Source organism: Vicia villosa, unplaced genomic scaffold (assembly GCF_029867415.1).
Source record: "Vicia villosa cultivar HV-30 ecotype Madison, WI unplaced genomic scaffold, Vvil1.0 ctg.000493F_1_1, whole genome shotgun sequence".
In the NCBI taxonomy this organism is placed as follows: Eukaryota; Viridiplantae; Streptophyta; class Magnoliopsida; order Fabales; family Fabaceae; genus Vicia; species Vicia villosa.
In genome coordinates this window covers 468,319-491,750 of record NW_026705238.1, presented here as the reverse complement: position 1 = coordinate 491,750, position 23,432 = coordinate 468,319, and the positions used below count along the sequence as shown (strand labels likewise).

The following is a 23,432-nucleotide window of genomic DNA, read 5'->3' as shown; positions in this document are numbered from 1 at the left end:
GACTCGAAAATTCCTGCTGCAGAATATGGAGATGCTTCTATGCAAGAAGCAGATGCTGAAGATCATGTTGCTAAAACTGTTCCTGTTGAGGAAATCCCTGCAAATGATCTATCTATGGAGGCTGCAGATCAACATGCCACTCCTGTGGTTGAAAGCGGTGAAGCTTCTTCTGATGAATCTTCTCGTCTTGCAAGGACTCTAGAAGAAATTCAGAAGAGACAGGATGAGCAAAGCTCACTCAATGCTGAGTATAGCGCTTTCATGGTGAGGCAAGAAGGACACAACAATATGGTTCAAGAGATGCTGACCAAGATCTTGTCAAGACTAGGGCCATCTTAGATTGAGTCTGTGTTGTTTCTTTCCTTTCGTTGCATCTGTCTTTGTGCATCTGATCTTTCTTATCTTCATGTACTTCTGTACCTGCTGTTCGAACTTAAATGCAATCATCTTCTTCCTCCGTGTGTTTCGTTTTGTTTGTCTCTGAATCTTTTTTGCTTTTTTGATGATATGACAAAAAGGGGGAGAAAATAAATGATAAATGATTTGATTAATCTATCAGTTGCTGGGTAAAGCTCCCACACATTCACTAACAAGAACTGCAAGTTCTATATGGTTTAAGTGTTTTGCAGGTATAAAGAAGTGAAGAGAATCTTCAAAGCAAACACAAGAAGCAAAACCATGGAAACTGAAGCAAGCCGAGTGCTGTCAAGCTTCAGAAATCAGAAGCAAGAAAGAAGAATGAATCAGAAGCACTGATAATAGAATTTGATCCATATTTGTCTATTTGTTTTGACAAAATTCTATTTGCTCTGATACATTATTTTAGCCTATATGGCGCTGATACATATAATGTTATGGCTCTGATACATATAATGTGTTCAAATATACATTTTATGTTCTAACTCATTCATGCTGACTTTTGTCGTTTAGTTTTTGTTCTGTAACATTTCAGGATGTAGAGATGCTCTGATGATGCTCTGGTACATTCAACAATGTTCTGATACAAATCTAGCATGAAGTGATGTTGGTAGAAATTCAAGCTCTGAAACTATCCGAGGGAAGCAGAAATTCAAAGCTGTGAATGTTCTAAAGATCCAGAAAACTCAAGTTCTGAAGCTGTCCTAAATGGAAGCAGAAATCAGAAGCTGTGAATGTTCAGAAGATCAAAGAAATTCAAGTTCTGAAGCTGTCCTGAATGGAAGCAGAAATCAGAAGCTGTGAATGTTCAGAAGATCAAAGAAATTCAAGTTCTGAAGCTGTCCTAGATGGAAGCAGGAATCAGAAGCTGTGAGTGTTCTAGGGATCTAAGGAAATTCTAGTTCTGAAGCTGTCCAATGGAAGCAGAAGTCAGAAGCTATGAATTCTCTAAAGACAGAAGCTTATATGATCGTCTCTACCGAAATAATCAGGGAAGTCTTTTATTAAAGTTCTTCGAGTATTTATTTCAGGGGGAGATTATTTATCTCAGGGGGAGATTGTTAATCTCAGGGGGAGACATATTCATATGCTTATGCTATAGCTGTGTAATTTGTCTTTTGCCGTCTGTTCTTTCTGATCGCAAATTCATATCATTTATATATGTTTTTGTCATCATCAAAAAGGGGGAGATTGTTAGAACAAGATTTGTTCTGATCAATTATCTTAGTTTTGATGATAACAATAATATGAATTTTGCTTAAGATAATATGGTACTCTAATCCAATGAAATTTCCCTTTCAGGAAATATATAAAGAGTACGCATAATTCAGCGCTCAGAAGCTTTGTCTCAAAGGGTTCAGTATGCAACATCAGAACATGGTCTGGCAAGACATCAGAAGATGGTCGAAGCAGAATCAGAACATGGGTTTATGGAAGCATCAGAAGAACTAGAGAACAGAAGCACTGAAGTTCTGATGGTATCACGCTCAGAAGCACTTCAAGGTCAGAAGATCAGAAGATGCTATGCACCAAGCTGTTTGACTCTGATGATATTCAAACGTTGTACTCACAAACATCAGATCAGAAGGAAGTACAAGTGGCAGGCTACGCTGACTGACAAAAGGAACGTTAAAAGCTATTAAAGGCTACGTCAGTAGACACAGCGTGAACAAGGCTCGAGGTAGTTGACAAAAGCGTATAACATTAAATGCGATGCTGTACGGAACACGCAAAGCATTAAATGCATTCAACGGTCATCTTCTCCAACGCCTATAAATATGAAGTTCTGATGAGAAGCAAGGTTAACGATCCTGAACAAAACAACGCTTATTCAACTTGCTGAAACTCTGTTCAAATCAAAACTCAGAATCTTCATCTTCATCAAAGCTCACTACATTGCTTTTGTAATATATTAGTGAGATTAAGCTTAAACGTTAAGAGAAATATCACAGTTTGTGATTATCGCTTTCAAGAAGCATTTGTAAAACTCTTAGAATTGATTACATTAAGTTGTAAGGAACTAGAGTGATCGTGTGGATCAGAATACTCTAGGAAGTCTTAGAAGTGAACTAAGCAGGTTGTAACTAGAGTGATCGTGTGGATCAGTATACTCTAGAAAAGTCTTAGAGGGTATCTAAGCAGTTGTTCCTGGAGTGATCAGTGTGTGATCAGAAGACTCTGGAAGACTTAGTTGCTGACTAAGTGGAAAACCATTGTAATCCGTGCGATTAGTGGATTAAATCCTCAGTTGAGGTAAATCATCTCTGCGGGGGTGGACTGGAGTAGTTTAGTTAACAACGAACCAGGATAAAAATAACTGTGCAATTTATTTTTATCTGTCAAGTTTTTAAAGCTACACTTATTCAAACCCCCCCTTTCTAAGTGTTTTTCTATCCTTCAATATCTTCATCAAAAATTCACACAATCATTTATACAAACACTTTGAGTGCATGATTTTCAATCAATAATTTCTTCCATCAATTTCAAGCACTACACTAATTCAATGTTAACAACAATGGTTGCAACAATTATCATCTTCATCAATCAAGTGACATAAAAGTTAGGCATGCGAATTATTACCGCAAATCGAAGATGAAGAAATTTGTGAACCATTGTCGTCGGAACATACTCAATCCGATAAACGGTGAAGAAATTATGCGTGTTTGAACAGCGAGAAATTCATCCGGTCATCTGAGGCAGAAAACTTATCAGTGAAGAATTTTCGTGCGTACCGCTCAAAGAACACAATGAAACTCGACCCTCCGATAAAAATCCAAACTCGAGGTCTAAAGATGAATCAAAGCTAACAAAATTTCTGAGAGAATGCCTCCAGAATGGGCTCAATCGGATAAAAATTGAGGAAGTTATGCAATTTTGAATCTTGTTGCGCCGTGCTCGAAAACGCATTTCGACGGTAAAATCATAATGCTTTTGCAATATTCTAGAATTTCTGGTGCATAATTGGCCTTAGGTTCCAACATATGAAATGTCGGGGACATTGAGACGAAACTCCTGTTAATTTTTCAGCACAATCAGATAAATAATGCGAGAGTTATGAATTTTTTAGCGTCCAGAAGACAGCGGTTCATCGCCTTTTTCCACTATAAAACCTCAAGTAAATTGCGAATTTGGGGACCTTTTTCAAAGAAAAAATTGTCGACCCCGACACATGGAATATAGTAGACCTCGAGACAGAACTTTTGGCACATGGCTCGCTCCAAAACAATATCCCGATCAGAAGTTATGAATTTTCAAATATCCGAAAGACAATGGAACGACAAAACTGAAATTTTAGAAACAATTAATTTTCGCCACTTTCCTTGATGAATTGGCCTCCGGGCCAAACATGAAAGATATACAGAATGTCGAAACAGTCATATGCCAAAAGTTCCGAAAGATGTACAAGCCCATATAACCTTCCAGTCGGAAGTTACGAATTTCGCACTTGTACCGTAAAAGTAGACTTTTGCACCAAACTGTCTTGAAATAATGAGAACTCTTAATTATTTTTCCTGAATTTTGAACGACGAAATAAACAACTTCCATAACTTATAGCACAGATGAAAAGGTTAAATTTTAGGGTACAACAAGGACCTGCTCATGCTGTAGTTTTAATATTCTGGATAAACAATCTGATATTCTACGAAGATTTGTTTAATACAATGTATTTTTAATATCCTGGGTAAACAATGTAATCATTTTTGTAAACAAAATTATTTTACTCGAACCCCTTGGTTGTTTTAAAACCGAGATGATAGTTAAGTTTTTTTTTTTTTACTATTTTCAATCAATGGCCTTAAACAAATCTTTGTCGTCTATGATTAGGGGTGGAAATAGGCCAGGCCAATAACAGGGGCCTACAGGCTAGCCTATATAGGCTCAGGCCAGGCCACATATTATTTTTAAATAGAAAAGGCCTAGGCTTCTTTATAAGCCTATTTAGTTAAAAAGGCTAGGCCTTAGGCCCTAAAAAAAACCTTTTGAGCCTATCAGGCCGGCCTATTTAAATAAATATGAATACTTTTTATGATCATTATGTTACGTTTTGTATTTTAGATTAAAATACATAAATAAAACTTGGTTATCTTGAAGAACTTGTGAAAACAAGATGAAAAGAACATTGTTTTCATAAGTTCTCTTAAACAAATAGTCTCCAAGAACTTATACTAATAGGTAAGTTAAAATAAGTTAGTCTATTTAAACATTATTTTAATTGCTTATTTACACATGTCTAAAACAAATAAGCTTTTATGTAGTCTAACAGGCTAACCAGGCCTTCGAAAAGGCCAAACTCAGGCCTAAAAAGTAAGCCTACGACAGGTTACAGGCCAGGCTTAGGCTTTGGTTTTTTTGACAGGCCAGGCTTAGGCTTGGCAAAGCCTAGCTCGGCCCAGCCTATTTCCACCCCTATCTATGATATTCCATATAGAGGAAAGCCATTATTTATAAACATTAAATACAAATAAATATATAAAAGTGGAAATTTTATTAAGAAATAAGTAAAACCAATCATTACACTTCATTTGCATGATTGTAAATCCAATAGTAAAATTGTGATGAAATAAACAAGACATCATCACCTTGCATAAGGTAACACAAAAAAAAAATTAGAATAGGCAACATAAAAATGATAAAAACTCAAACAAAAATACTTAAACTAAAAGTAATAAAATGAGATATATTTCATATTTGATTAATAATAAAAGGATTCAAATAGCATTGTGATGAAGAACCTCTGTAATTAACTTATGGAAATTGTTGTACGAGGATCCTCCAAAATCAGTAGCATTTTTAGCTATATTCTGCCATTCCAAACTCTTTTGTTTTATTTCTTTTCCGTTTCCCCCCTCCATCATTTCCAGCACAAGTTCTGTTATCTCATCTCTTTTCACATCATTGTTAATTTCCATTCCTGTTTTCCAAATATTGCATAAATACCTACAGTTTGTTTGTTGTTCAGAAAAGAAAGGCCAACAAATAGTAGGCACACCTGAAGAAATAGATTCAATTGTAGAATTCCAACCACAATGAGTTAGAAAGACTCCAATTGATGGATGTGCAAGAACTTGGTCTTGAAAGCACCAATTGGTGATGTATCCTCTATCCTTAATTTCATCTAAAAAATCTTGTGGCAAATTCGAAGTTTCTTCACCCATTACTACATCTGGCCTCATTATCCATAAAAATGGTACTTTGCTATTTGCTATTCCCCAAGCAAACTCTTTCAAGTGATGATTTGTCATAACCGTTATACTTCCATAATTAACATATAAGACTGAGCCAGGTTTCCATTTATCCAACCAATTTATGCATTTTGGGTCACTTTTCCATAAACTTGAACCAATTTCCATAAAACCATGTTCCTTTTCTAAAAAATGCCTACCAAGCAAGTGAAGTGGACCAATGCTATATATGTTTGGATTTTTTCTCCTAAAAATATCAAGGGATTCACCTTCCAATTCTTCAAATGTGTTGATTATAATTGTTGATGATCTCAAACAATTTTGTGCCTCGGAACCCATAAAATCAAACATAATATCTTTTAGATCGGTGACTCTAATAAAACTCGGAAGATCTTTTAGTTTAAGATCTTTCACTCCTGGAATCCAATCTACACTTTTTTCCAAGGTACCATCGAGAACAAAATTTTCATCTAAAAAATTTACAAAGATAACCAAGTTATACATAACAAAGTCAACTATCTATCAATTAAAATAAACTACCACCAAACTACCAATAATACCCTTCACTTTAAATTTTTTTACACTTACAAAAGGTTAAAATAGTAAAACTCAAATCTCTCAATTAATTCATCCTACTATAACCAAATTCTACCAAGTGTCAAATTCCTATTTGATACTTTTTAACTTTCACTTTTCCTCCACTTCTCACTCTTTCACTCACCTTCTTATTCTTTTTTCAAATTAAATTTCTTTTTCTTTTATATTTCTTTCCCTTTTCATTTCATTATTTTATCTTTTCTACCTAATTATTTTATTTTCTCCTAATTACTTTTAATATATTAAACTGTATAATTATAGTATATGATTTTCGAATGTCAAAATTCTTATTTTATTTTAACTTTTATACGGATCACTATCAGAAAAATACCTATTTTATTTAAATTAATAATTTTTGTTATTTGAGATACAAAATTATTATTTTCAAATGTCAAAATTTCTTGTTTTATCACACGTCACTATCAACAAAATACTTATTTTATTTTAATTAACAATAATCTTTATTTGAGATATAAAATTCTTATTTTCAATTGTCAAAATTTTTTTCTCATGGGTCACTATCAGCAAAATACCTATTTTATTTTAATTGTTTTAATTTGACATAAAAAATTATTATTTTCAAATGTCAAAATTTCTCTTTTTCTCACTAGACACTCTCAGCAAAATATCAATTTTATTTTATTTAAAATTGCCTTTATATAATATACAAAATTCTTATTTTCAAATATTAAAATTTCTCTTTTTTTTTTCACGGGCATTATCAGTAAAATACCTATTTTATTTTAATTCACAATTTTCTTTATTTGAGATACAAATTTATTATTTTTTAAAATGTTAAAAATTTTCTTTTTTTTTTCACACACTATTATCAACAAAATATATATATTTTATTTTAATTAACTACTGTCTTTATTTGAGACATAAAATTCTTATTTTTAAAATATAAATAAAAAGTTTTTTTAATTTTACAAATATTGTTTCTTTTTGTATCATTATTTATACAATTGAATTTATATTATTATTATTATATATTTTATAATTAAATAATTCATTTTAAATTTATATATATATATATATATATATATATATATATATATATTAAATATATATCATATATATTAAATAAATTTATCTGTTAGTAGTTAACTAAATATTGCCATTTTTGTTCATGAATGTTTAAATCATCTACCTTACAAATCAATATGTCTCCTCTTAACCATATATATTAATGAAGCTATTAATTTCTATCTCTTGATTGTTTCAATAGTTGATATTTGTTCCTCTTATCTCTTATTTTAAAACCCTGATACTTGATACATCCCTATATATGGAATGTATGAAGTATGAGGGTTTTTATTGTAAGAAATGAGAGGAACAAATATCAATCATTAGATTAATCAAAAATCATTTATTAAAATACTAATATAGCTATTAATTTCTCTCCTTTGATTAATTCAATAGTTGATATTTCTTCCTCTTAACTCTTATTTAAAAACTCTCATATTTGATACATTCCATATATATATATATATATATATATATATATATATATATATATATATATATATATATATATATATATATATATATATATATATATATATATATATATATATTGTTTTCTATGATAAAATATACTTTATACTTGAATTGATTTTGATATTAAAAAAAAAAAATTTTGGCACAAAAAAGTCATCAAAGTTAAACATTAACAAAAAAGCACACGTAAATGAGACTATAGGAGTGTAAAAACAAAAAAGTCAAACATATTTCTTAAAATTGTAATTAATAGTTTACCTTTAAATGGAAGAATGCCCCTTTTGACAAGCTCTTCATATTGCAAGTGTCCCAGAAAGCCACAAGCAGAAGCAGTCCAAAACTGTAACTCTTGAATGCCCAATTCCTTTGCCACTCTTCCAGCAAACCCCAAAAGGCCATCAGCAATTATGCAACTAACTGAAATATGAGGTGATGAAGTGTTGAGCTTATTTATAAGATCTTTGAAAGGAGCGTAAAATTTTGTTCTAAGTGCATCACTCAATAGTGGAACATCCTGTGTTGCATCTTTATCTGATTCTGGCAATCCATCAGGTATGGTTTCAAATTGAAAATCTGGGAGACCTTTCACGAACTCTGGTCCAAGAGATTTAATCAAACGTTTGTGGTTAAACTCAGTGTTGACAAAGGTTATGTGGAAACCATTGCAACGAAGGAGTTTGGCTAATTGCATTAAGGGATTGATATGACCCTGTGCTGGGTATGGTATAAATACAGCATGAGGCTTTTGGGTATGATTAGGAATAGTAGACTCCATGAAAGCTAAATTGTTTCTTTGAGAGTTGTAAGGACTTGTACAATGGTGGTGGTTGATTTAGTTTTCCTTTCATGTCTGTTTATTTATAATGTAATGTTAAGAATCATGTTAGGAATATCCTTTTTGTTTTTTGTTTATAAATATAACGGAATATACTCTTTGTTTTGTATTGATAGGTGTTACTGAATATCCTTATTGTAGGAGCAAAGTGTGTGGTTCATCAATTGTTGAAATTTTCTCTTTAATTTATTTCTAATATTTGAAATAGATGATGAGGTAGCAGTATCCTCTTCAATTAATTTAACTATGTTAATTTCTAAACTCTGTGTATTGCTGTGCCAAATTTTTTAACTATGAGAATGGTGCTTTTTTTACCATTTAAGATAGAGCAGAAAAGTAACCTCTCTCAAAACAAATTTATATTGGACTTTATCAAATTCATCTCTTCATATTATTTCTTTATATTGGACTAACTGTTACTCTTAAATGACCGAATTTAAACAGCTATAATATAGCCCGGTTAAATTTTGAGTTTTATAGTCTGACTCAACAAAGGCCCGAGTCCATCACGGCCGGCCCGATGCGGGCCAGATAGTCCGTTTACCTGCTCTAATTCGTTAGGCTCCACACATTTTAGCCTTTCTCTGTGCCTTTAGGGGAAGTGTTTCTTAATCATTTTCTCGTCTTTATGGATTTATGGGTTGTGGCTCTAAATGGGAATCCAAATCAATTGAATTAATAGCAATGAATTTCATGAGTTAAACATCCTCAGTCTCCTTGTAATTTTCCAATAACAAGGAGAAATAGGTGCGAGATACTTCCAATACATCTTCGATTATGACCACTTTGTCCGTTAGGTTGTGGTATTTTAGGGTCAAATGAGTTATTGATGCTACTTTTGGATATTTTCTTATTGTTTTCTTTTCTTTCTTTTTTTAAATATACAAAATTTGTGGAGATTATTCTTTAGAAATTTTAAAAATACATATTGAATTTAATTTAAAAACTATCAAGTTGAAAAATTATACATCTCACAATAATTATTTATCAATATGGTTGAAAACATAAGCACTATCAATAATGTTTCTCTCATCTGATAAAAATGAAATTTTTTATAAAACTAATCAAAGCAATTTTTCAATGGTTAACCCAACTTACACACACCTAATTATAGCACATAAAAATATATTTTTTTCAAAAAAGATTCTCATACAAACGCTGTAACTCCTTGTTAGTTTGGAATACTTTGGGAAACAATAGCTATTAATTGGAACCGCTGTTAATCACATGGTTAACAAAAAAGTCAATGGAATTAAGAATTAACATTGGATCCAATAATAGTTATTGTTTGTTTTCTATATAAAAGGAAACTAGTAATATCAAAAAAAAAAAAAGGAAACTAGTACCTGAACACGTCCTATGCACTTGAAAAAACATGTTAGCTACGAATGAAATATTTCCTCCATTTAGAATATTTCATATAGATTAAAATATTATTTAACTAATTTATATTTTTACTAAACTATAACTGTTTCACAAATTATATATTTTTCTAATAAATTTGTTATTATCAAAATTTGAAAATTCAAAAGAGACCTTTGAAAGAAATGCAAAGATGAAAGAAAGTCTTCCAAATGCAAAGAATATACATTTGAAGCATGAAGAAGTGAATATTAATGAAGAAAATAACAAGGTCGAATTGTAAAAATAGTTATATTATAGACTTGTTTAAAAAATTGTAATTGAGTTAAGTTATTTTTTTTAGCGTTAAATATGTTCTACTTCCTTTAAATATATGCATTTTGATTTTTAGTTTATTAAAAAAATTTCGTTAAAGAATCGTCCTTCTAAAATTTGATGTCCATACTTTTAATCTATCTCGTCAATGTTCGTTAACAGAAATTGAGTGTCACGCCACGTAGAAGTTTTTTGTTGATTGGATGTACACATGGCAGTGACAATATGTCATAGATGCTGACGTGGAATGCCACTTGGCTAAGGTCAACCTCTTACTTAAACCCATAAAAATTCGTAGCTAATTAATAGCTAAACTCAAAAACCAGAAAATTTATGTATTTTGTCTCCGTATGCTTTCTTCAAAATGGACAATGCTTGTAGTACTTTTAATCAGGATCTTCATTTCTGATACAAGCTGGTCTCTTTCTCGAACCAAAGGCCCATTTGTTGGGGGGGGGGGGGGGTTCACTAGGGAGCATTGATACAAAGTTGAGAATTATGCACCTTTGTGAGAGACACATCACTTGTCCACCCAAAACCTTAAGGTGATAGGTGAGTGAGTTCTCTCACTTATGTATTCTCAAGTCACCACATTCCTATCCAATGTGGGACTATTTCTCCACTTACTCACACTTGCATTATTATTCTAATACTCCCCATCAAGTGTGAGTTCACAATGTTCCCCCTAACACTTGTACTGCCGTTACCTCTTCTTGGGCAACGAGACACCTCTTCTTGGGCTTTTCGATACAAGTGAGTCGTTCCCTTTCTTTAACCAAAAGCTCATGATACCATTTGTTAGGGGCAATTCGAGGAGGGGTCAACGAGAGAGCATTTTACACTTGCGACACACCTGTGTGAGACACACCACATAATCACCCATAACATTAAGGTTTTGGGTGAATAAGTAGTGTGTCTCTCACAAAGGTTCCTAGTCCTACACTATGTATCAATGCTCCCTAGTGAAAAAACTCTTCCAACAGTGGTAAAAGAGTTTGGAAATTGAAGATAGTTGGATCATTGACTCAGGTTTCTCTTATCACATGTGTCCAAGAATAGAATACTTTGAAACTTTGAATATGGTGCAAGGTGGAGTTGTTCGCCTTGGTGATAATAAGGCTTGCAGGGTTCGTGGTATTGGTACAGCCAGACTAAAAATGTTTGATTATCGTGAACTTCTTATACACAATGTGGCTATGTTCTAGAACTCAAGTGAAATTTGTTATCTATAAGTATGTTTGATGATCTAGGCTACTGTATTAGAGTTGAACTAGGAGTGTTGAAAATTTTTCATGATGAATTGATTATTACTAAAGGGTCTAAAATATGTTGTCTATATATTTTAGAAGGTTCAAATGCTCCCCCTCATACTTGTACCGCCGTTGACATCTTCCAACGGGACACCACTTCCTGGACAATTCCGATACAAGTAAGTCGGTCCCTTTCTCGAACCAAAGGCCCATTTGTTAGGGGGAGTTTTTCATTAGGGAGCATTGGTACAAAGTTGAGAATTATGCACCTTTGTGATAGACACACCACTTGTCCACCCAAAATGACGCAGTCGGAAGCCGTCCAAAGGAATAGCAATCGCTAAACCTTGAATGAAAACAGGGTTGCAAGCGCAAACCCTATAGATAAGGTCTGGAGTCCACCAGGAATAAAGAAAACTTTGGATTCTATTATAACAAAAGAGATAATCCTTATGGCCATGCCAAAGGTCTTTAAATACAGAAAACAAATAAACCCTATTGGGCCTTATGGGCCATTAATCCAAACAAAATTAAATAAAACAAATAAAATAGAAATTGCTTAAATATTAAAACTAAAATTGCTTAAATATTAAAATGCTTTCTGACGTGCGATTTCTTCTTTGATACACACAATCCTCCTACATCAGTCAACTGACGCAGTCGGAAGCCGTCCAAAGGAATAGCAAGTGCTAAACCTTGAATGAAAACAGGGTTGCAAGCGCAAACCCTATAGATAAGGTCTGGAGTCCACCAGGAATAAAGAAAACTTTGGATTCTATTATAACAAAAGAGATAATCCTTATGGCCATGCCAAAGGTCTTTAAATACAGAAAACAAATAAACCCTATTGGGCCTTATGGGCCTTTAATCCAAACAAAATTAAATAAAACAAATAAAATAGAAATTGCTTAAATATTAAAACTAAAATTGCTTAAATATTAAAATGCTTTCTGACGTGCGATTTCTTCTTTGATACGCACAATCCTCCTACATCAGTCTCCTTCACTTCTGAAGAACTCGACCCCGAGTTCTCTTCTTGATAAAAAACTTCATCTGGCAGCTTGCTATAATTGTATGTACCAACTGAAAACCTCTCCTTACGCCGAAACGCCATCACATCTTCTCCCACATTTAAAACTTTAACTTCCACGTGTTTATCTCGCATAGGAGGCAAATCGTCTGCCAGCTCATCTGCGGTCAACTCCTCTAAATCCTTTAGGATCCCTAGCAGTTCTTCTGGGATTGTTTCCTCCTTTACAACATTCATCAACCCTTTGATCACCACTGGACAGAAATATTCAGTTTCTTTTACAGCCTCATCAAGCTCCTTTTCACTATGCGTCATCATCAAGAATCTAGGATTCTTTCCTCCTGGATTCTTATCAAAGTGCAAAACAGGAGCCATAGCAATTTTATGTGTGCCCTATGTAAACATCATCACGTTATCCCGTCCTCGATAAGTGATATCATTATCAAACTTCCAAGGCCTACCAAGTAAAATATGACAAACATCCATATCAAGAACATCACAAAGTACCTCTTCTCTATAATATTTTCCGATGGAGATAGGAACTCTGCAGGTTAGTGTTACTCGAACTTGGGAGCCCTTACTTACCCAACCGAGGTTGTACGGCTTCTCATGTGGTTTTGTGGACAACTTCAAATAATCTACCAATTTTTTCGACACCAGATTCTCCATGCAAGGATCCCTTTAGGCCACTGATGTATCGAGCCACTTTCTGATTCTCCCAATTCATTGCGCTCAGAAAACCGCAGGAACTCAGCTGTGTATTCAGTCACGGTTCTCTTGCTATGAACACACTCGATGTACATCTTATAAAGAATGTGCTCATAATCCTCTGGTAAAAACCGCTCCAACATCAATTGTTTCATTCTTCTCCAAGTTCTGACTGGCCCCTTTCTTTGTCTCTGCCTTTGAACAACAAGTTTATCCCACCAGACAGCTGCAGTACTTTTAAGCCTGATCGCAACCATCTTGACTTGCTTGTTCTCAGGGACACCCATAACGTCGAAGAACCTGTCGACGTCGATCTGCCAATCAAGAAACTCCTCCACTCCCATAGTTCCGTAGAACAATGGAATATCAGCCTTCACTCGATAGTCATGGATGTTCTGTAGATTCCCCCGATTGTCCTCTTCATCGTGAGGTTCTTCTTCATCAGAACTCGAATCTTCGACACAGTTTCCACCCCGTAGAACCCTAATCGGTTCCCCTCTCCTGTCTCTTCGCCGATTCCCATTGTTGTTGGCGTTGTTCGCCTGATTTGCTAAATTCGCCATCTGTTCAGTCAAAGCAGTTAGAGCCGCGGTAAAAGCCGTGGTAATTCCCTCAAGATCTGCTTTGGTCACCGGTTGATCCGCCATAGTTGTCAAGCTATGAAAAGAACAGGAGAAAACTTGCTCTAATACCAACTGACGCAGTCGGAAGCTGTCCAAAGGAATAGCAAGCGCTAAACCTTGAATGAAAACAGGGTTGCAAGCGCAAACCCTATAGATAAGGTCTGGAGTCCACCAGGAATAAAGAAAACTTTGGATTCTATTATAACAAAAGAGATAATCCTTATGGCCATGCCAAAGGTCTTTAAATACAGAAAACAAATAAACCCTATTGGGCCTTATGGGCCTTTAATCCAAACAAAATTAAATAAAACAAATAAAATAGAAATTGCTTAAATATTAAAACTAAAATTGCTTAAATATTAAAATGCTTTCTGACGTGCGATTTCTTCTTTGATACGCACAATCCTCCTACATCACAAAACCTTAAGGTAATAGGTGAGTGGGTTCTCTCACTTATATATTCTCAAGTCACCACATTCATATCTAATGTGAAACTATTTCCTACTTACTCACACTTGTATTATTATTCTAACACCACTTACAAATATGCACTAGAGTTGTTTATAGTGCAATAAAATTGTCAATATTAATGTAGGACATATTTGTTGGGCAACATGCATACATTTTTGGTATGCATACGGAGACAGCATACGTAAAAGTACTACAAGCATTGAAAATTGTGAATATTGAAAGCTATATGCCATGAATTTAGAGTCATCAATTTTAGATTTGAAAGAGAAAACCGTAAGAACTTGCTCACACCTCTAATATCGTCTTTGTGAATATTAAGTTAGTTCTTTCATCTTTGTCGTCGCTCCGGCTTACAGAATTCTACCATTTGCATGCTCACGATGCTAAGAAATTAGATATGAGTTTGCTACAGATTAGGTACGAATTTTTATGGGTTCGAGTAAAATGTTGACCCTAACCATGTGGCATATCACGTCAGCATCTATGACATGCTTTCACCGCCACGTCAGCTTCTGTTAGTGGAGGTAGACACTTGACGGGAATGACAAAATTATAGACGGACAATTTTAGGAGGATGATTCTTTAACAAAAAAATTTTGGAACTAAAAGTGAAAATGCCTATATTTAGAGAGACTATAAACATATTTAACCATTTTTTTATAGAAAAATTTATGTGTTAAGCATGCAGTTGTGTATCTTCTAACTGTATATAAATTGTTTAGGATGACGATAAATAGTTTATTTTTCTACTTCAATTGTTCATAAGATACAAATATTTATTCTCTTATGCTTTGTTTGAGAGTTTTAAGGGTAAGGGAGGGGAGAGCTTCGAAAAATAGAAAGATTTTGGTTGGAAGGATTTTGGAGAGTTTGTTTTTCTTCATAACACCAAAAACCTTCTAATTTAGGGGAACTCAAAATTTACAATGGAGAGATGAGAGTTTTGGAGGGCTTAAACAAATTGTTCAAATATAATATTTGTTGTTATAGTATTTCAAAAACCAAAAATACATTAATATTAATGATAATAATTATATTATCATTCTAAATAAAATCTTTGTTTACAATAAATGTAAAAATTTATCTATATTTTAAAAAAAATTTGAAGCCATCCCTCCCCCTTTCCAAACTCTCAAATAAAGCCTAAGGATTCAAAATCTTCAAGACAATGTATGTAGATGTTTGTGATTCTACCTTGCAGTGTATGCAGTTTAATTATTAATGTGAATTCTCACCCACCTTTTGCTTTGATGTTGTCCACCATGGACATTTTGCAGATACTCAAGAGTGGAGTTTGTTGCTGTAAGTGAAAGATAGCTCTTGGAGTTACTTCTTTTAGTTTTGTCTTTGTTTTTTGAATTTCATCTCTAATTCTGTAACATCGGGGTTGCGAATGCTTGTTTTGCTTATTATGTTACTGTTGGAATTTAATTGATTATTCAAATTATGTTTAAAGTTGTTGAGATTTGAATATGATAACTCTTTTCTTTAAAAGCAGTTTCATATAATTTGAAGTTTGTAACTAATTAAATGTCCTAAGTTGTGATGTTGAATACGATAACTCATTTTTGTTGTCTAAGGGACACCATGGAAGTTGTATATAACGATATTGTCGTATGAGGGATATAGCCTACCCCTCTTGGTCGAATACTATTGCTCACAGGTGGCCTAGTGGCCATCATGTTATCAACATATATTGATGCATTTGACTAAAGACCAGCCAACATCGATTGAGGCATGCCATATGGGTAAAATCTAGGGGGCGGTATCGACCCCATTTGAAATAGAGCCCTCGAAGGGTTAAGGGGTGAACCCTAGTGATTGCCGGTAGGGCTGTATTTGGGCCGGTTTATCCGTGATCCACTCGGTAAGTATCCGGAAGTATCGGTCCGGTTTCGGTCAAAAAAAGGTCCATCACTATTTCGATCTGGTCCCGATTTACCCGATTACTATTTTGATCCAGTACTCGGGAGAGCAAATACCTGGACTGGACCAGACCGAAAACAACCATAATTGCTGGTGAAAACAAAAACGCTATTGTCGACCCTGTGGCGGCAAATGTCCTTACCTAGGACAGAACTGTTGCATTTTGAGACGGGGTACCCGATGGTCTACATCCACATTTTGAGCGTTGCTTTGTGCAAGGTTAGATGTGTTGGTATCTGTGCCAGTACGTGACATTTTAGACAATTATTTTCCACTTCTCAAGTTCATACAATACCAGACATCAGTGTTATGAAAAAACTCAACAGAACACCCATAATAACAACGACGATTACTGCAAACTATTTGAGCAAATATTTTTAACACAAGGGTCTCAGAGTCCCACTATGCGTGCCAATTTGTTTACCAATATTTTTGATAAAAACCTCTAGTTTCTTATTAAATGTTACTTGCTAGATCAGCTAGAGAATCCTAGGACAAAGTGCTAAGAGCTATTTTTTCTATTATTTAAGTATTATTTTGATGGATTATGTAAAGGAAATGTCGAAATACTTTGAATGCAAATAAAAGGAAAGAAATGCAGATAAGGTAAGAGTTTAAACAAAAGAATTCATATTGATAAAGAAATAAATGACTTGGAATTAATAAATTAGAACACATACATATGTTTTCTAGAAAACAGTCTTTTCTCACTTTTATGTGGATACTTTGAATTTCTATTACAATTGAATAAATGCGGGCCTCTAAAACTGAAAACAAATGTTGTTTATATGGAAATCATAAAATAACTATTTATAACAGTCGACTAAACTAAAATTTCCACGTCTCTGATCCATGCATGCTTCACCTGATAGGTTCCCACGTGTCCTTGACAAAACTGTTTGTCCTTATCCATTTGGAAGCTTCACTCGACCATGCCTTAAGCAATCAGAGACAACACAATTTTTTGCTAAGTCCTTTTGAATACTGCATGCTCATAGTGCCCCTAGTAGGAAGAGTCGACTATGTTATCAAATAACTCTTCTACTCACCATTAGATAGGGATACGTTTCAACTCGAGACCTCAACCGAAGCGTCGAAGACTCTTTTCCCTTTTATAGAGATTATTAGGAAATCATTTCTTTTGGATCATAATCCTAAAGTCCCGATCGAAAATCCAGGATAACAGGTATTCTATATACAGGGAAACAATTGCTTGTAGACATAAAGTTCAAATAAGTATATAAAAGTGAAGTTTTAATTAAGAAATACGTAAAAATACTCATTGCATTTGATTTGCATAATTGTAAATCCAACAATTATATTGTGATGAAATAAATAAAACGTCGTCTCTTTAGACTAATATAGGATAAAACAGAATTTAGACTAGCCAACATAAGAATGATTAAAATTCAAATAAAAATATTTAACTAAAAGTAAGAAAATGAGATATATTTCGTATTTGATTGATGATAAAAGGATTCAAATAACATTGTGATGAAGAACCTCTGTAATTAACTTATGGAAATTGTTGTATGAGGATCCTCCGAAATCAGTAGCATTTATAGCTTTATTCTTCCATTCTAAGCTCTTTTGTTTCATTTCTTTTCCATTTTCTTCTTCCGTCATTTCCAGCACAAGTTTCGTGATCTCTTCTCTTTTTACATCATTGTTAATTTCCATTCCTATTTTCCAAATATTGCATAAATACCTACAATTTGTTTGCTGTTCAGAAAAGAAAGGCCAACAAATAGTAGGCACACCTGAAGAAATAGACTCAATTGTAGAATTCCAACCACAATGAGTTAGAAAGACACCAACTGATGGATGAGCAAGAACCTCGTCTTGAAAGCACCAATTAGTTATATATCCTCTATCCTTAATTTCATCAAAAAACTCTTGTGGTAAATTCGAAGTTTCTTCACCCATTACGACATCAGGCCTCATTATCCATAAAAATGGTACCTTGCTATTTGCTATTCCCCATGCAAATTCTTTTAAGTGATGATTTGTCATAACTGTTATACTTCCATAATTAACATATAATATTGAGTTAGGTTTCCATTTATTCAACCAATTTATGCATTTTGGGTCACTTTTCCATAAACCTGAACCACTAGCCATAAAACCATGATCCTTTTCTGGAAAATGCCTACTAATCAAGTCAAGTGGACCAATGCTGTATATGTTTGAATTTTTTCTCCTTAAAAAATCAAGGGATTCACCTTCCAATTCTTCAAATGTGTTGATTATAATTGTTGATGACTTCAAACAATTTTGAGCCTCAGAACCCATAAAATCAAACATAATATCATTTAGATCGGTAACTCTCATAAAACTCGGAAGCTCTTTTAATTTAATATCTCTCATTTCTGGGATCCAGTCTAATCTTTTTTCCAAAGTGCCATCGACAACAAAATTTTCATCTAAAAAATTTACAAAGATAATCAAGTTATACATAACAAAGTTAAGTATATAAATATTAAATATTGTCATATTTGTTCATAAATTTTTAAATCATCTACCTTACAAATCAATATGTCTCCTCCTAACCAAGTATAAATATGTATTGTTTTCTTGATAAAATATACTTTATATATGAATTGATTTTGATATTAAAAGTCATCAAAAGAGTAATAGTTTACCTTTGAATGGAAGAATGCCCCTCTTGACAAGTTCTTCATATTGCAAATGTCCCAAAAAGCCACAAGCAGAAGCAGTCCAAAACTGTAACTCTTGAATGCCTAACTCCTTAGCCACTCTTCCAGCAAATCCCAAAAGCCCGTCAGCAATTATGCAAGTAACTGGAATATGAGGTGATGAAGTGTTTAGCTTAATCAGAAGCTCTTTAAAAGGAGCATAAAAGGTTGTTCTAGTTGCGTCACTCAACAATGGAACATCCTGTGTTGCGTCTTTATCTGATTCTGGTAAACCATCAGGTATGGTTTCAAATTGAAAATCTGAGAGACCCTTGACAAACTCAGTTCCAAGAGATTTTATCCAACGTTTGTGGTTGAATTCAGTGTTGACAAAGGTTATGTGGAAACCATTGCATCGAAGGAGTTTTGCTAGTTGCATTAAGGGATTAACATGACCTTGTGCTGGGTATGGAATAAATACAGCATGAGGCTTTTGGGTATGATTAGGAATAGTAGACTCCATGAAAGTTATTAGGACTTGTAGAATGGTGGTGGTGGATTTCGTTTTCCTTTCCTGTCGTTTATTTATAATGTAATGTTAAGAATCGTGTTACGGAATATCCATTTTGTTTTTTGTTTGTAAATATAAGGAAACTTTTGTTTGTCTTTTTTATAAATGTTAGTAGTGAATATCTTATTGCAAGATTAGAATATGATGAGGCTAGCTGTAATATGGGTTTGTCTTTTTATTTTTAGAGTAATAATGTAGGGGCGGCAACTTTAAGTATATGCATGAATGTTAACATAAATTAATTTATTTTTGGAGTATGAGTATGGGTTTGTCAGCATTTCTAACATGTCTCTGTCCCTCTGCTTTATATTGGTCATGACTCGGTTTAGTGCCTTGTCGATGTGTTGTTCTTTACTACATCAGCATCTCTAATGGTGCAACTTACATTTGAATTCTTTATGGGACCAACTAAGCCACATCATATTAAAAGAATTTATTTAATTTTAACTTTAATAAAAATTTGATATGGGTCCCACAACTTTACCTCATAACTTGATTTGATTGGGTACTACAATCTTTTAGTTGTTGCATTGCAATGCAACTCTATTATGATATGGCAAATTTTTTAAATATTTAATTATTAAATTAATGGTACATGTGGAGAACTCAATAGAAGAAACTACCATTGGAGATGGTCTTAGAGCAATTCTTTGGGAGTCGAACTCTCGTGATATAATTGTGTTGTTTTAATTTGATGATATTGTTTGAGTGGTTATGACATCACTCATTACATCCCAATCAAGAATAAGCATAACTCTTTTCTACATCTTTTTTCAATTTGCTCTCGTAATCGATGATGTACGCTCCTCCAATTTATTAAATCGCTTATTTCGATCATGATCACTACCTTAGACCCGTAGGTGAGTGTACAGGAGAATCTCATTGAATGAATTGAATTTCTCATTGTATTATGAAATTTCTAAAATATTTTTGAGTTTATTCGGAGATATATCTCCGAATACACCAAATATTTTTTATTAAGCAAAATTTAGTTCGGAGATATAAATTCAAATTTTTACGAGGTTAATTCGAAAATACATTTTTGAACAAACTCCTGATGCCATTTCACAGCAGTTTCAATTAGATGATTTATCATTTAACCACTTAGTAATTTTTTGGAAATGTATCTCCGAAAATCTCCATTCGAAAATTGAATATATATATATATATATATATATATATATATATATATATATATATCGGCCTAGCATGATCTGTCTACAGTGGAAAGTCTCTTATAGGTTGTGCTTTGTGGTGAATGTGTATCTTAAGTGTTCTTTGGTTGATAAAATGGTTATGTGGGGTTATTTGATCTAGAATACGAATTGTTTTTAGGGTTGATTTGATGTTTTTTCTAGTGACTTTAATTCTATGTTTAGTTTTAGAAATAAGAGGGGATTAGGATTAGCTTAAAGCTCTCAAATATTGGCTTAAAGCATGGAATAGAGATGAGTTTGGTAATTTGGATTTTAAGACCTAGAGGTGTGTGGATTAGTTAGAGGATTGGGATCTAAGAGGTGTATGGTTAAGAGACACCGAGTCTCTCTTGATCTAGGGAGTTCCTTAGATGTTATGATTCACTCCTCTATCAGCCCTCGAGGATAGCATGACTTAGAGAAGGGGATTCTAACACGAGTTTTTTCACTCGTGTGATAAGAAGAGGAGTCAGGGGACTAGTTTATTGACTCTTAAGGTTGGGGACGTTTGGTTATAGGAGGTAGATGAGGTTTGAGTGGAGGCTACTAAGTATTTTAAGAAGCACTTTCGGGAGAAAGAGTTGATTTTAGACCTTCCCTTGACGGGGTTTATTTTGCATGTCTATCAGAAGAGGAAGTGAGTTCCATCTCTACTAAGTTTGATCCTTTGAGTTTTATAAGAAGTTCTGGGAGCTTATCAAAGGAGAGGTTTATTTTATGTTTAGCCAGTTCTTTAATATTAACTTCCTTCTAAGGAATCTCTTGTCCTTTTTTGTGGCTTTCATCCCGAAAGGTGGAATCTCCTTTATAGATGTGAGAGTTCTCACCTATTTCTCTCATGGGATCTCTGTATATGTTGGTTGCTAAAATGTCAACTACCAGGTTAGCAAAGGTGATGACGGGAGTTAGTTTCTTTGGAGCAATCCACATTTATTAAGGGTAGACATTTGGTGAATGGGGTGGTGACACTTAATGAGGTGGTTCATCTAGCCAGAATTTCAAAGCATGATGTTTTATTTATAAAGTGGATTTTGAGAAGGTCTATGATCAGTTACCTAGTTGTTTCTGGATTATATGTTAAGGAGATTTGGCTTTAATGGTAAGTGGATGGCTTGGATTATGGCTTGTATCTATGATGGGAGTTTGTTTGTTCTAGTGAATGGATTCCTGACTAAGGAAATTAATGTTTAAAGGAGGCTTAAGCAAGAGGATCCTTTAGCCTCATTACTTTTTCTCATTATGTTGGAGGGTCTTAGTGCTACTAACAAGAGGGATGTTTTCTTAAAGTTGTTTTTTAACTTCAAAGTTGGCCTTCAGTAAAATTAGTGGTTTCTTATCTCTAGAACGTAGATGACACGATTCTTCTGGGAGTACAAAAATTGATCAATTGTGAACAATTAAGGCAAATCTGAGGAGTTTTAAGTTGGCGTTAGGGCTTAAGGAAATTTTGTTGAAGAGTTGTATTTTTGGTGTGAATGTTAGAGGGGATTTCTTGAAGTTGCGGAGTCTATTTTTTTTTTTTGCATTGTAAAGTAGGTCAACTTCCTTTTAAATATATAGAACTTCTGTTGGTGCTAGTTAGAGGAAGGAAAGCACTTAGGAGCCTCTAGTGAAGATGGTATCTAAGAAACTTTCCTCTTGAAAGAATAGGTTTTTGGGCCTTGGCGATAGAGTGATTCTCCTAATTTTGGTTCTAAGCATTATTCCCATTTTCTTCATATCCTTTATGAGGATGCCAATGTCTATTTGAAAGATATTTGTTGTGCTGCATAAACGTTTTCTTTGAGGAGAGTCCAACAATGGTAATAAGGTTGCTTGGGTAAACTAAGAGGATATATGTCAGCCGAAGAAGTCAGGAGGGGTAGGAGTTAAGGATTTGAGGCAATTTAGTTTGACTTTCCTTAGCAAGTGGCTTTAGCATTTCTTAGGGGATGAGCCTGCCTTATGGAAGGATATTGTTTCTAAAAGGTATAGATCCTTGTTGGTGAGATCCCCTTAGGAAAGAGGGTAGGGAAGATAGACTTAAGAGGGTGTCTCCCTGGTGGAAGGACGTTTATCTTCATAGCTCTAAGGGTGGGGTCGTTATATTGGTTTACTTTAGTTATCCGTAAGCGAGTTGAGAATGGCTTAAATACTCATTTTCAGCATGATGAGTGGATTGGGGTGAATTGGCTCAGTGTGACTTTTGAAAGATTGTTCCTTCTCTTTGAGCAGAAGTCGCAAGAGGTGGGAATGTTGAGGCATTTGGGAAAGTGGTATTTGAATTTGGGAGTTTATGTGGAGGCAGATGTTGCATGTTTAGGAGGAAAATCTTTTAGGGTCTCTGCTTAGTTCCATCGATGGAGGGGTGATTAAGAACTCACTGAAAGTTAATTATGTTAATGTGTATTTAGTTGAATTACAATAAGTTCTAAGAACTATCAGTGAGAAAGGATATTCAATATAATTTAACCATGTTCAAAGTTTTTTTTAAAATATAATTTTTAATAATGAAGATATATATGGGTTGGCCTATTGGCAAAAACTTGGATCATAAAAGTATGCTCCCCTCATGGTTATATGTTCGAATCTCGCTAGAGACTAATAATTTCTATGATGGATCAATTCATATTTAAATAGAATCTCAAGTGGACGGTGAGATTAATTTGCTTCAAATTAGTTAGTCTTAGAACTAGATACCGAATTTCAAAAAACTTGAACATATCCTAAAAGTAATATTATTAATATCAATTATATTGTGATTGATTAAGTTAGAAGATTTCTTTAAAAAAATATTGTATAAACTAAAAGTGACTTTTATTTTTGCACACTA

At 33.8% G+C, this 23,432-nt stretch overlaps 2 protein-coding genes across 2 annotated transcripts; both read right to left on the bottom strand.

Moving 5' to 3' along the window:
• Nucleotides 1-5,126: 5,126 nt before the first annotated feature.
• Nucleotides 5,127-8,511, bottom strand: LOC131628960 (linamarin synthase 2-like). Its single transcript, XM_058899769.1, has 2 exons — nucleotides 7,956-8,511; nucleotides 5,127-6,070 (listed from the first exon to the last, which is right to left on the bottom strand). The coding sequence occupies exons 1-2, from the start codon at nucleotides 8,470-8,472 to the stop codon at nucleotides 5,127-5,129; spliced, it is 1,461 nt and encodes a 486-aa protein (XP_058755752.1). The 5' UTR covers nucleotides 8,473-8,511.
• A 9,140-nt stretch (nucleotides 8,512-17,651) lies between these two features.
• On the bottom strand, nucleotides 17,652-19,492 carry LOC131628927 (linamarin synthase 2-like). Its single transcript, XM_058899734.1, has 2 exons — nucleotides 18,860-19,492; nucleotides 17,652-18,640 (listed from the first exon to the last, which is right to left on the bottom strand). Exons 1-2 carry the CDS (start codon nucleotides 19,374-19,376, stop codon nucleotides 17,697-17,699), a joined length of 1,461 nt encoding a protein of 486 aa, XP_058755717.1. The 5' UTR covers nucleotides 19,377-19,492; the 3' UTR covers nucleotides 17,652-17,696.
• Between the last annotated feature and the right edge of the window lie 3,940 nt (nucleotides 19,493-23,432).